This window comes from Melospiza melodia, chromosome 3 (genome assembly GCF_035770615.1).
Source record: "Melospiza melodia melodia isolate bMelMel2 chromosome 3, bMelMel2.pri, whole genome shotgun sequence".
Taxonomy (NCBI): domain Eukaryota; kingdom Metazoa; phylum Chordata; class Aves; order Passeriformes; family Passerellidae; genus Melospiza; species Melospiza melodia.
Window position 1 is genome coordinate 65,689,778 of NC_086196.1, and position 14,428 is coordinate 65,704,205.

The 14,428-nt window shown below is 42.2% G+C and overlaps 1 protein-coding gene and 1 long non-coding RNA gene across 2 annotated transcripts; one reads left to right on the forward strand and one right to left on the reverse strand.

The window, feature by feature from the left end:
- Nucleotides 1-1,450: 1,450 nt before the first annotated feature.
- ABCG8 (ATP binding cassette subfamily G member 8) lies at nucleotides 1,451-14,328 on the reverse strand. Its single transcript, XM_063152078.1, has 13 exons — nucleotides 13,940-14,328; nucleotides 12,161-12,265; nucleotides 11,284-11,440; nucleotides 9,181-9,419; nucleotides 8,641-8,773; nucleotides 7,322-7,591; nucleotides 5,206-5,371; nucleotides 5,036-5,119; nucleotides 4,533-4,732; nucleotides 4,342-4,418; nucleotides 2,793-3,060; nucleotides 2,140-2,267; nucleotides 1,451-1,649 (listed from the first exon to the last, which is right to left on the reverse strand). Exons 1-13 carry the CDS (start codon nucleotides 13,988-13,990, stop codon nucleotides 1,512-1,514), a joined length of 2,016 nt encoding a protein of 671 aa, XP_063008148.1. The 5' UTR covers nucleotides 13,991-14,328; the 3' UTR covers nucleotides 1,451-1,511.
- On the forward strand, nucleotides 2,378-11,308 carry LOC134415990 (uncharacterized). The gene is made up of 4 exons (XR_010027152.1): nucleotides 2,378-2,695; nucleotides 3,995-4,047; nucleotides 7,748-7,901; nucleotides 10,660-11,308. It is a non-coding gene; the product is annotated as an uncharacterized LOC134415990 (long non-coding RNA).
- Nucleotides 14,329-14,428: the final 100 nt, after the last annotated feature.

The following is a 14,428-nucleotide window of genomic DNA, read 5'->3' on the forward strand; positions in this document are numbered from 1 at the left end:
AAACAGGAAGCTGCTATTCTGACAATTTAATGATGCTGAATTGGACTGAAAGAATTGGCTTTGCCACTAAAAGGGAGTGAAAATCTGATAATTTCAAAATGGCACTAAGATCAGATCAAGTGGGTTTTTTTGAAATCAAATGCAGCAGAATGAGAAAGAAATGGTAGGATTCACCTTAGAATGTGTCTTGGATTCCTACTGCTGCCTGGGGCTGAAGATCTTATTTTATCAGACCTGCTTAACATCTACTGACCAGGGTCCTCCTGGGAATTTAATACCATGTGGAACCTGTGGAAAGTAACTTGGCAGTCCTGACTGCCAAAGAGAATAATGAAACACAGTTGTTCTTTCGTTCCTATTTCTTAAAAAAGAAAAAAAAAAAAAAAAAAAAAAAAAAACACCAACAAAAAAACCCCAAAACAGAACAACCAAAACCAACCAAACCTCACAATTTACATGACAGTATCTGGGACATTACAGCTGATTACACTAGGAGTGTTCCACTGTGTGCAGTGTGCAAGTGAAAGTCAAGTAGACAATCTGCTTTGGGTTTCTATATGTAGGAACAGAGAAATGCATCTAAACGTTTAAAAGCAAGCAAGCTAATCTTACAAAATGCTCACAGCAACTGTACACATAATTTGTACATGCACTTACCATGACTCTGTGAATTACAGCCATGTATTTACTGATAATCATTTTCTGAGCATAACTAGGTGCACTAGACAAGCATTAATAGGTTGCATAATTAGATTTTTAATTACTCAGGGGCAGGTTGGTGTTTTCTACCTGAGAACCTTAGGAAGAAAAATTGGCAAATTGCTAGGATGTGTATTGCAATGGAGAAAGATGTCATTAATAACACACAATTGATATGCATTTATATTGTAAAAGTAAATCCAAGAAGGTGACATAATTTTATTTGTTACAAGATCTCATCCCTACAGTGAGCAAATACCTGGTTTGGGCATCATCAGCGTATTACTGGAACACAAAGGCAAAGCTTTAAAACACATAAGAAATTAGAACACAAAGTAGTTAACAATTGTGTTATCCATCCTTGCATGTTCTCTTGAAACACTTGTGGAATCTTCTGTGTTAAATGTCATACATGCCACAGAAAGTGTTTTGATCCTGTTCTCTTGTAGCCCTCTGAATTAAGTAAGTGATCATCGTATGTTCAAACATTATGGACTAGAACATCAGCTATTATTACAGAGTGCCGTGGGTCCTTTTCCATCGGTGGCCCACAGCTCAGACAATTTCCAGACGTGCAGGACTCGCAAGCGCCTTGTCACTCGCTCAAGCCCTAAGTGCAGCAAAAGCCCAAGTGAAGGCAAAGCCCCAAGCCCACCCCGCCCCCGATGCCAGGCTGCAGCCGCGGTCCGTGGCAGGCTCCCGACTCCTGGGCTTCTGCTGCCATCCTGTGGCAGCCGCGCTGCCGCTCCTGCTGCGGGAGCTGCTGCCCCTGTTCCTGCGAGGGAGGCCGGCACCTGCTGCCTCCGCTGCCCTTACCAGTCTTGGCTCGATTTCTGCTTGATGAAGCGCAGAGATAAATAGTATAAAAGCAGGAAGCTGCAAATGATGCCAGCGAGGACAAGGTAGCTCACATAGAGAGGGTGGGAGTCCAGGTCCAGAGCCTGAGTGACCTGTAGTGACCAATAGCACAAAATTAGCAAAAGGCACAACATTTTCGTGCTGGATCTGTGAAGTGTGTTTTATGTGTAAGCTTTCCTGGCACCTGCTACCTTCCCCTGTTTTCCATCTTGGGTGTAGCTTCTAGGGTGGTTTGATAGAGGGTTGCAGCTACCCTATTCCTATTTCAGAAGAACACAGTTCCAGCAAAGTGCATAGTTGGGGCTGGTGTAGGAAAGAGTTGCTCTTTACTATTTGTTTTTTTTCTCTTCAACTAACAGAAAGGCATAGAAGGAGGAACTGCTGTAGGGCCATCTTGAGGAACAAATTTACAACCAAGTGTAACCCCGCTTCATGTGTTGATTTGGCAATTGCTAAATTTGAGGCCTACACCAGCTATTTAAATGATAAAATTATAACATATGACAGGCATATAAATAGCTATTTCTTTCAAAATTTCCAATTTCTTATCAATATGTGCAACGATTTTTATTACTGACTTACGAGTTTTCCTGGAATTTGATAAGTAACGTTTCCATCAGTCATTTCATATGTGGTGTCAGTGAACTGAACTTGCATCATTCCTTCAAAATTCCATCTAAGAAAAGAGATTTTTGAAACCCAAAAAGGAACTGAAAAAGAAAATGACAGAAATTGATTCACACACACGAAACTTGAGACCTAGAATACTGCTGTGCTGCTGCCAAATACAGCAGGTTTGTCTCACTTCTTGACAGCCAGAGGCTGTAAACATGTGACAGTTTATTATTGGACAAAATGGCAGATATACTTTACATAGTTACATGGAGATGGGAAATCAGGAGTTAGCTAATATCCATATCCATCAAACTCCCCCTGTCAACTAAGTCTTCCTGGAGCTCCATCTTCCTCTTTTGAACACAATTCTTTTTACTGAAGAATTCAGCAACCACATAAGAAGCTACCCTTTCACTATTGCTTTTTTGACCAAACTTCTTATTGCCTCATTTTCAGATGGAGAAACTGATGTAAAATGGGTGACCTGACTGCACTGTCACCATCCAAGAAAAAAACTGCCAAGGTAAGAACAAAGCTGAGTTTTCCTGCACAGGACACACTGTCACTGATGAAAGCCATTGATGTTTCAATTTGGAGGGAGGGTGGGAGCTTTGTCCTACCTGTCCAGAGGCTGTTCAGGCTTATCACAAACCCACCACTGAGGTAGAATGATGTGAAGAGGACATTGCCAAAGAAGGCAGAGAGCTGTAAGGTCGGCAGCAGAGCTGCCACCCAAAGTGCCATGGCACGGGCACTGTAAACAGCCAACCACAGCAACAGGAAGTTCAGCAGGAAGTGTTCTGGATCAGGAACAAGGTTTGCCAGCCAGTAGATGGGAATCCCATAAATTACAACAAAAATGCAGTGTTCTGGGAGTTCCCCCAGAATCTGTTTGGGAAGATGAAAAAGAAAATTAAAAAAAAAAAGAGAAAAAGGTGAATGATAATTACAAAAATACATGAGATGTGCCTTAATGTACTTGTGCACTGTTTATAAAAGCTATAGGAAATACTCCCTTAGAATGCAATCATCTCCCTGTCAGGGCTTGCCAGTGACATGCAAAACCATGAAACAAACCCTTGCTAATTTTTTCTCCTGCTGTGACAATGCCTAAAACTAATTGTTACAGCTTGTTTTGTTAAGAGTTTTGGGAGAGTCTAAGAACCCAATACACTTTTGCTGTGAACTGGTGTGCTTGATAACAGTAGTACTGTTACTGACTCATGGCAACTGAATGTTTTGTTCCAATTTAGCTGAAACTTGTGTGATGTCAAATTTGAGACAAATTTGGCTGTTGGTCTCCTCACCACCTTGTCCCAAAGGCAGTCCAGGTAGCAACTTGAGTCATTGTAAAACAAAAGCATAACTGGGATTTTCTCAAATATCTGAAGAGGTATATAAGAGAGTATTAATTCTTCAAAGAGAGTTGCTACTATCCCCTAATACTAAGGTTGTAACAAATTACATCGATTTCTCTGTGAATAATGTGCAATCTTTGTGACACAATGCAAAGAATTTTTTTCTCTGGCAACCACTAATAAGCATTTAAAATCCTGTGCAGAAATGGAAACCTAAATTACAGATGCCATGGCAGGCAGAACTCATCTAACATCACAAAAGAGGGATTATTCAAAACCCTTGTGAAGAAGAGAATGTCGTTTTTTAAAAGTTCTAAATTTGATTCTAGAAACTCTGGCTCTTTGTGCACGTAACACATTTTTTAGTTCAGACCAATGCAGGCCCAAACTGGAAATATCACAGCATTCTGTAATTTCTGTTTTACCTCCGCTTTAGCATTTGATACGAATGTTTTGTTTTACAGATCAAGATATGTAAGCAAACTTTCAGAGATGCTGCAGTTGAATTAAACAGCAGGTATGTAAAATTGTCTAAACCTGGAAATCTGAGTCTGAGATTTCTCACGTTTTGGCCAAAGACTTTGCCTTTTCTGGGTGTGGGATCTCAGCCATGACTTATGGCAAAATTCTAAACTAGTGTGAGGCCTAATCTATTAATACAAAGGAAGTGAGACTGATAGCTTCAGCTGGCAGACACAAAAGAACAAAGTCTGATATGAATGTGATTATTTATTCAACAAGGCTTTGTTTTGCTTGTGTTTTTTAATGTTCTAGACGGCTGTTTGTATTTCCTGGCAGCAAAACCGATTACCTTAGCAAAGAAGTATGGGCTAACAGAGTACATTCCACCTTCCAAGTCATGATAAAGCATTGCTCTTTCTGAATGACCTGCAGGGGAGGAACAAATACACTGGGTTGTATGAATAAGCTTATTTTTGTCATAGATTTAAGAATTTTTTCATTTTGATTCCTTATAGCATTTACAAGAAGACTGACACTTACATTTGGTAATAACATCCAAAATTATTGTGAATGGTATAAGGGCCCCTATCATGTACAGCAGTGCTGTTGTGTCCCGAATAGAGAGTCCGTTTTTTTCATGGCCATAGTACAAAAATCCAATGAGTAATGACATAAGAAGGGCTTCAAATCCATGGATTAGTAATCTTGAAAGATCTCTGAAGTCATTGGAGACCTGACGACTAGGAAAACAGCAATATTGACCATAAGATAGAACACTTACTAATGCCAGTTATATTCAGACACACAGCCCCAGCCAGTGTTCAGATCAGTTCCTGGAACTTGCTGGCTTTGGCAAGGACAGGAGTTGGGCTCCCTGTTTCTGTAAAGGGTTTTACCTAATCAAACCCATGAGGCACCTGTAGCCACCAAGTATTTCAGGTCTACCAAGGTGAAAGCTTGAAGGAAGAAAACTGGGGTGGGATGTTCTGTGCCTCTTTCTGATGATTTTAAATACAAATGGGCACAATACATAACAAGATTACCTTAATAATATTGTGAACTGCTTCAAGGCTCCTGGTAACTGATCATTTAAATGGTGAGGCATATTGAGAACCTCTTCTGAATTCCTCCCCAAAAGAAAAAGAGAAAAAAATAGATTAGCAGAAGGTGTAGCTATTATTCCAGTTCTTCTCTATGACATTATTTTCTTTACCTCTGCTTGATGACTGTGGTATCAGCGTTGTCTCCTTCAGTAGCTTTCCATAAGAAATCATCAAAGTGTTTGACCTTTTCTAAGAACAAGTTGGCAAGAGTATTTGCTGTTTTTTGGCTTTCCATCTCCTTTTCTGCAGTCCGTTTATCAATACTGGTCAAGTCAACTGCAAGACATTACTTGATTTGAGTCCATGTGCTATAGAATAAATAACTTTACGATGTGTTTAGAATTAGGGATTTACTTGGGAGCAAACAGTCCAACCTGTGTACATTCATTAACTTACAACAGTTAAAACTATCAGTTATTTTAGGTAATTAGAGATGAACAGATTGTTAATGTGTACGTTTCTTACCTAGTCACTCAATGAATCACTGAGATATTACATAATTGCTTATTATAGTATTATAAACTACTATTTCAGATGTTTATAAATTTCAGAGCACCTTGAAAACAGTGCTGAGAAAAAACAGTTTGAATTTCTTTCCTGTCATGTAGGCATTTACAGTCTTTTATGTGTGACTTTGACTTAAATCAGATTTTTTCTTCCTGTGCACAATTATAGTTATAGAGGTGCCATAAACTTTACCTGAGAAAGTCCAAAAGGAATATTATCTAAGGACAACATAGTGCGTAGTGATACCAATAATAGTTGACTTAGGATAATAGTTGACTTAGGTTTTTTTTTTTTGTTTTTTTTTTTTTTTTTTATCTAAACTTACAGTAGTATTTTCCCATGCTGATCTTTGGTGTAGATTGACAATATCTGAAGTTTTACAGATGCTTTCTGAGAGAACTATCACTGCACATTTCCTGACTCCTTGCACTGGGTTGATCATGTCTCTTCAGCCACTGTTAGGAGGAGTCCATCAGAAATTCTCTGCCTTCCCTTCTGCTCGGGTTGCTTGTTTCTCTGTCAGACACACAGCCAGCATCTGAGTGTTTCCATCACGTGTTCCCTCTTGCTGTGAATGCCATCTTGTCCTATTTCCACAAGGACAAGTGGAAATAGGACAAGATGTCCTATTTCATCTTGTCCTATTGCTCTTCCGTCCTGTCCTATTTCCACCTTCCTGCTGCCCATATTTCCTTTCTTTTCCTGTGCCTACTGACTCAGTGCACACCATTCAATGATCTTCCCCTGCCTGTCTGCCCTCCCCACGCCCATGGCACAGGGTGTTGTCTCTGTAACCACAGGCTGGAGCTATGGGTTTCCCCAGGACTCCTCTGGTTCTCCATTCCTATCCAAGGGTGCTGCAAGCCTTCCCCAAGGCTGTGCTTGGCTCAGGACTGCTCTGAACCCTCATGGTGACAAAGGTCTTTTTGTGGGGCTTGACACCAAGGTTAACTTCCATTTATCTCTGTACAGCTGGCACTGCCTGCCACATGGGCACAGCTGAAGAGATTACTCCACAACATTATGGTTGTCTGAGGTCTCTATCAGGTTTTCTGGCCCACTTGAGTGCAAAGACCTAAGGGCTGGAATTGAGCCAGCCTCTGTTAAGAGATTCCTGCCATTAGATTAACAGGGCAGATTCCTTTTCCACATTGCAAAACCCAGAAAATGAATGGATTTAAAACCACATAAGCTTTCTTTGAGGAGTAAAAAGATTGCTGATTTGGGTTGGGATTTTCTCCCTTGGGATTTTGTGCTTCTGTAGGGCAGCACTCCTTTTTCCCAGTACTTGTTCCAGTTTTGTCTCAGACTAGGAGTTAGCTTCTGGGAAACAAACTTCTACATTTTCGAAACTGAGAAATCAGAGAACTGCCTACAGAAAGCAGTTGATCAGTTTATCTGTATCTTTCCCAGAGATGACGTTTCAGTCAGCTAAAACATGGGGATAAGTATGCTAAACATGTTGACAAGTTACTGCATCTGGCACTGTTAGAAGGAGTGTTTTTAAAATTAGTTTTGTCCCCTTGTACCTCTTGGTTTTGCTACATTTCCTGTACTGACAAATAAGGATCCTATTAAAAAGTGAACTTCCTGCAGTATTGATTTGGGTTAGTTACAAGGAATTTCTGAGACAGTCATGGTCAATAAAAATCACCATTACCTAGCCACTTAGGAAAGCAAATGATTTCCCTTTTTTTTATGACAGTGCTTGATACTGACCGTAAAAATCTGCAGGATTGCTGTACTTTGGGCAGGGATAGCCTAGTTCTGTGAAATACTGGACCATGTCTTTAGCTGTTCCACAGTAGGCAGTGAGTCCAGAAGTCATCAGAAGAACCAAATCAAACAGCTGGAAGATGTCTGAGCGGGGCTGATGAAGTGAAAGAAGAACCAATCTGTTTCCTCTGGCCAGTCTGGATAATGTTATCACAAGATTATGTGCAGTAAAACTGTCCAGTCCAGACGTGGGTTCATCAAGTATGAGTATTCCTGCCAAAGACAGTAAGTTTAGCTGTGGAAAGCAGCACGTGTGGTTTGGAAAATATGTTCTAAGTGAAATGGTGCTAGTGCACTAAATTTCACTCATTATTTTTAAATTTAAAGAAAATAACTTTTTTTTTTTTTTTTTTTTTTTTTTAATTTCAGTACAGCTATTCCTGTGCATCACTTCTTACAAAAGCAAAAACCTGCTTTCCCCATGACTACAGAAGTATAACTTTATACAAGCAAAAAGTTTTCAAATCCACTTCCTAGGGAAAAAGCTGATGGGGAATCCTGTTAGACAAGAGGCTCAGTCAAGGTTAGTGGTGCTTTTGATACATATATATAAGATCAAAGCGGGGATTCAATCCAGCAAAATCAGCTGTGGATTTAGCCTCATGTTTTGCTTCTACTGAGGACAATGGAAGTTTCTATTTCACCTGCAACATGAAGCCATGTCAGTGAGTTGCACAAGACTGCAATGACTGACTACAGTGAAGAAAATGACCTTTCCTGTTGATACTGCACATGTAAATGGAGGCTGTGTCAGAGGGAAGGAAAACAATCTCCATGTTAAAATAAGCCAAAGTAACTTGTGGCATGTGGTTGAATAAAACCCAAACCTTATACTGATATGCACAAACCAGAGCACTGCTGTAAGAGTAACTTCAGGCAACTTTGAGCAACCTTTGGTGGTGGGTGAAGGCTCCTGGGGGCTCTGCCTCTGTCTCCACTTTTCCACTGGCAAAGGTGTCAAAAGTGTGTCAGCTGCTGAAACATTCTGTTTACAGAATTATTCCTGTAATAATTACAGTATTATCTGTGATCAGCACTGATTGCAACTGAAGCAGATGGACCAGCAGCAGTCACTAACTGTGCTGTGGAAAGGCAGACAGAGGGTGTGGCAAGGCCTGTTAAGTGTCCCGAGTACGAACTCCTCCCGCTGCCCTAGGGGCAACTGAGTCTGCGACTCTTCCCCGAAAGTTTCCATCTTCCCGCAGTGCTCCGTTATGCCCAGGCGGTGTGGGGTGTGCCCCGGAAGGTGCGAGGGTGCTCACCCGGGTTCCAGAGCAGCTGCACGCCGATGCTCACCCTGCGCCTCTCTCCCCCGGAGACGCCCCGCAGGTACTCGTTCCCCACGCGGGTGTTGGCGCATTGCCGCAGGCGGAGCTCCGCGATCACGTCTTCCACCTGCGGGGATCCGAGGGTGACAGGCGTCAAGCAAGAGTTCATTTGCACATTCGTGCATAGGTACAACCGAAAATATGATTAATATGGTTAAAATTCATCTGGATATTTCTGTGCTAGAGACACTTGAAAACAAACCTTGATTTTAGAGGTAACATTAAAAAAGACTCAGCGATCAAAAATTTAGTTCGTCGTTCAGCCTCTCTAATGCTTTCTCTAGATTGTCATTTTTTATGAGCTTTGGAACAATTGCTGGTTTCTATCTTGAAAGATGAAAAAGGTTTATAATTCATAATCTACATAAAAAAATGCCAGATTAGCTGTTCTGACTCCAAACACACAGGATCTCTTGGATAATTCCTGTCAGACACATTTTTGACAACTTTATTTTTTCCCAACAGCTTAATTACCCTTTTTTTCCTTTGTGAGTCTGAAAAAAACTTTGGAAGGCGCAGTTTGGCAACGAACAAAAGTGTTTCTCTGACAGTCAGGTGGGGGAGCAGTCGGTCATCCTGCCTCACGTGTGCTATGCATTTCCTAACAAGCTGGGGAGTGCTGGGTTCGTTGTTGATCATGACTTGACCAGACTTGATTTTGCCTCCATTATCCCGGCAGGTTATCACGTCAAGCAAGGATGTCTTTCCACCAGCTAGAAAAATAAAAACTGAAAATTAATTTCCAAGGGATGGTTTTGAAAAGCAATCTTGTCACAGACAGAGATGTTAAGGAAAAAAAAATATTTGCCAACCCTCCTGAAGTTTTCCCAAAGTCACAGAGACAGGATGATATTCAAAGAAAACACTGACTATAAGCTCCTGTTAGGGAAATCTCTCGCCCCTGGAATGGAGTATGTGGTTTGAACCCTTATCATTTCTCAGCAGAACTGGGTAGTTGGGCTTTGAGGACGGCTTCAGGAGCACAAGAAGTGTGCCTTATCTCTACGGTGAACTCCCTTTCGCTTTTGAAACGCGGGTCAAAGATGGTCCCGCCCTGGCTGCAGGGCTGGCACCCGAAGGCTCAGCAAGAGCTTTCTTTGTGAGGGATTTGTGAATTCAGAAACAGCAGCTGGATCGGCTGAATGACTAAGGCATTGAATGATTATACAGACAATAAGAACATTAATCACGATTGAAATAAAAATTATTATGACTTGAATTAGACAAAAAGTCATTTAAATAATTTAGAAAAGCTGGTTCATACCCAGAGGTAAGAAAAGTAAAACAATGAAAACAAAACCTGATCTGGAGTTAAACAGCAAATGAATTTTTCCTTTTTGTTGCATGATTCTGTATGTAAACACACAGAACTCTCTTATGATTAGATGTCATTTATTTCCAGTCTCCCTGTTGAAAGATTAACTCCACACTTGCTTCTTAATACATACATCTTAAGAAAGAAACCCATCCATCTGTAAACCATGTATTGCTCTGTTTAAGAGTGACATATTGATTGCCATTGACAATGTGAAACCCATCAGCAGTTTAATCCATTTTACCAAGGCATTTGATGAAATAGATGATAAACAGCTTTTGAAAATAGTTTGACTAGTTTGCTGAAAGGGGTTTGTGCTCAGTGTATGTTGCCTTACAAAGGTGCTATATCTATAACTCAGTATGTTATTTCATCACAAAGCTTTTCCTTTTATTATCAGGAGAATGAATCTCTAAGGTAAGCTTCACTTACATTAACAATATGTGCTAAGGAAAGATTCCCATGGCAATAGGAAAGAAAACTCTCATTTTTTAGGAATAAAGTTAGAACTTTTTTGGCAAATATGCCTTGCCTTTGAGAGAATTTTCACCGAATCACTGAGCTAACCTGATGCAAGACTCTGGTGGAGACACAGCATGGGGGTTTTCACCTCCCAAGTGTGGCACTTTCTACTTCAGTTTACAGGTCCTGTGCCTACTTCTTGTCCCCCTTGACCAGTCCCACCAGCAAATGGAAGGAAAAAACCAAACCGCAGTGTAATAAAGCAGTAACACCAGACAGAAGAGGAACTGTCTTTTCTTCTCTGTAAGTTTCTATTAATTAACACAAATGCAATATTTTATCCTGTTAGAATTGTTTCAGTCCAAATAGAATTCCTGCTTATGCTTATTATGCAAGTTGACACTGATCTTTCTTATGGGCTTTGGCTTCATTTGTTTGCTATCTGAGTATGGTCTGCAATTGGCCTGTTTTGAATCTGAGCCATGAAACTGATTCATTTCCAGCAGATCTGGAGCTGCCAGGCCACACTTGTAACAATACCTCGCTATACCTCAGGAAACAGAACGCAGATGTGGGCAGGGCATAACAGAGTTTGGTTTGAAAATGAATTTTTATTTTTTCCCCTTCAGTATTTTCTTTGTGTCCTTGTTCATCATATCACTTAAAGAATGTATTTTACTGACACTCCAATAGTTTTCTCTCAACTTGATTTTAACATCATAAAGACTGCATAGTGTTGCTCTTGATTGTGTTCATTTTATCTGAGAGCTGCCCATATAATAAAATGTGGTTGCTCTTACCAGTGGTTCCTATAATTGCAAGCATCTGACCGCTTCTCACTTTTAGACTCAGATTTTGGATTACTGTCACATGGGAATGAGGATCCGATTTCCAGGTCCAGGGCATTTTCATCTGAGCAAGGTTCTCATACCAGGGAATCTGGGATGCTGTGTTAACCTAACAAAGAAGGAAACAAGTCCCTTCAATTCAAGCAAGAAACTATTTAACAACAAATACCTTCAAAGTTACAGTGTTACAAGCAAAGCATATATTAAAATATTGTTGTTCATCTTCAGAATTACCTAGAAGGAAGTTCTTTTGCAGCCACCTATGTTTTCATGCCTTTCTTCTTCTGTTAATCACTAAAACTCTCTGTGTCCTTTGTTACTTATTGTTAATTTTAAATGTTTCAAACTTTAGATATAATTAGAAATTCAAGGAAACTGAAAATTGTGAAATCTAATTCAGATGCCATGGTGAGGAGGAGATGAAATATTTCACTGGTTCATTGAAATCCTCTTTGTTAGTCATCTCTTTATCCCTTTCCACATACGCGTTGTTGCCAGCAAGGGCTCCTTTCATCCTTAGCTGAATAGAAAGCCCCTGTGCTCCAGCCCTCAGAGGATTCATTTTGCTCAAGACTGAAACAAAGCAGGGCCTAGAAACAGGTCTCTATTCCTGTCTTATCCCTTAACTTTACTGTATATATTTACAATACAGGGGTTAGTCTGCTGTCAGTATTGCGGCCAATAGTGTGATTCTGCTCACAAACTGACCATGCAACAGTTGTGTGATCTTTATCAACTTTATTTGGCATTTTAAATGGTCTGGGTATAGAAACAGGCATTGCTGGATATGCTTCCTGCTGAAGGGAGGTGTATAAATGACTATTTTTACCTGGTAGTTGAGTTCTTTGACCTCCAGAACATTTGATTTTCCACTGTATGCGAAATAAAGACTGTTATCTTCTTCAGGGTGAAAAATACTATCCCGGGTCTTGGTCTGGAAAAGTTGTTAGGTGGATTACAACAGTTAATTACAATAACTAAAGTGATGCTAAAGTCTGAGTTCAGAAAAGATGAAGCACAAAGGGAAATGTATTTATGGGATGTAGCAGTATTATTGATGAGTTACTGTAGTGCAAAAGTCTAAAGAGTTGAAATAAGTTATCAGTTCACACTCAGTGTAAAAAGTACTTTGTTCTAGTGACATGTATGAGGGCCAAACATGCTGTACTGTGCTCTTCTAGTTGCTTTCAGATTAAAAGGGAAAACTTTGAAAATGGAGATAAATGTCATGTCACTACAAAGAGATTTTTTTTGAGGAAAAAGATGTACTACTTCAGCAGTATTAGTCTACTGCAACAAAATGGTGTGTATTACTGAATAATTCGGTATTAGTCTACTGAATCAAAATCAATATTGTAATTGATGCATTTTGACAGCTAAAAATGAAGGTTCACTGGAAGCATGTCCGTTATTGAATTCCACATGGACTTGTTTCCTTGGAGGCTTTATGAACAAATAAAACACAGCCACTAGTGCAGTCTCTTTCTTCTGTTTTTTAAATTCACCATTTATCAGCTGGAACTTAATGTTCTGAGATATCATTTAAAATAACAAGAGCCTACTTGGCCCTTTTGCATAGAGCTGCAATGACAAAGTCCTAGCTTTGGGTTGAGCTGTGTGTGCATGCCTGCAGTTTTCCTTCCAGCCAACCATATCTCTCCCACAGCTCTGCTGTGCTTTTCCTGCTTGTCAGACTCCAACCCTAGCCAAGGCAAATGTACCTGTTCCCTGTGTACAGACCCTGCCCATGCCTGTGGTGTCTTTGGCAGAGGATGACCATGATCTTTGCGTGCACCTCCTGCCCTCGCAGCAAACAAGGCTGATTATTTTTTTCAGTAGAAATCAACATCACACCAAGCAGCTGGAGAAGCCACAGGAAAGCCTTCCAAACTACCCCTACTGCCAAAGCACTCTGAGCCCTTCCTTATGCTGAACCTAATTTTTGAAAACAGGTACTCCCCAGCAAACATGGGGATCCAGACTGAAGGCTTTCCTGGGAAAGCCAGTCCAGGATACACTCCCATGCACACATTTGGAGACCCTCCCTCAGCTCCACCACGGTGGCACCTGAACAGGGCTTGCATGGCACCAGCCTCATGCCCAGTGTGCTGCGGTGGGCGGTGTGCCTGCTTTGGGCTCCACAGTTGGGAGCGGGAGCACCTCGGGGCTCACTGGCTGTGCCAGCCCGCTGCCAGGATGGATGGCTGCCTGTCTCTCCCCGCAGGATGGCTGCCTGCCTCTCCCCGCTCCTGGCAGGATGGCTGCCTGTCTCTCCCCGCAGGATGGCTGCCTGTCGCTCCCCTCTCCTGGCAGGATGGCTGCCTGTCGCTCCCCGCTCCTGGCAGGATGGCTGCCTGCCTCTCCCCGCTCCTGGCAGGATGGGTGCCTGCCTCTCCCTGATCCCGACAGGATGGGTGCCTGCCTCTGCCTGATCCCGGCAGGATGGCTGCCTGTCGCTCCCCGCAGGATGGGTGCCTGCCTCTTCCCCACTCCTGGCAGGATGGCTGCCTCCCTCTCCCCGCTCCCGGCAGCCGCGGGCCAGCTGAGCCCCTCGGGTGCCTCGCCACTCCACGCGGCTCTCACTCACAGCCGAGCCCTCGCACATCACCTGGCTCCAGCTGGCATCGTCCAGAGAGACATTTTCAGTAGTTTCCTTCATGATGGTGGTGGTGGTGGTGGAATGTCTGGTTCCCTGCAGTGGTTTGACTGTCGTCTCTGGGAAAGCTGTGGAAATCCTTCTCCTGTTGGTTTGGAAATCAGTCCTTTCCAGGCACCCTCACCGCAGCCCCATTTCTCCTGGCGTGCCGCGTCTCTGCAGCTGGCATGACCCCGTGGACAGGGAAATATTCCCCTCCTCTGGGACGCTAATAGCTCAGGCTAAAGGTACATCAGATAGCGGCTTCAGCTAATCACTGATCGGTTCTTCTCCTGAAAAAGAAAGAACAGGCAGCCCCTCTGTTTTCTTTGAGGCGGCAGGTGCCGGGGACACCGACCTGCTGACCCCGGACAGCGGGAGCTGCCCCTGCGCGGTGCCGGGGGAGGCATGGTGCGGTGGCGGCAGTGACAGTGGCGGCGGCAGTGGCAGGCACCGGGCCAG

What these genes read in the sequence shown, in the direction of transcription:
- ABCG8 (XM_063152078.1), bottom strand. Translation starts at nt 13,990, where the DNA reads ATGAAGGAAACTACTGAAAATGTCTCTCTGGACGATGCCAGCTGGAGC. An exon ending in ACGATGCCAGCTGGAGCCAG is followed by an intron (nt 12,266 to 13,939) that starts GTGATGTGCGAG and finishes CAACTTTTCCAG; the next exon opens with ACCAAGACCCGGGATAGTAT. An exon ending in CAGTTCACAATATTATTAAG is followed by an intron (nt 4,733 to 5,035) that starts GTAATCTTGTTA and finishes CTGTTTTCCTAG; the next exon opens with TCGTCAGGTCTCCAATGACT.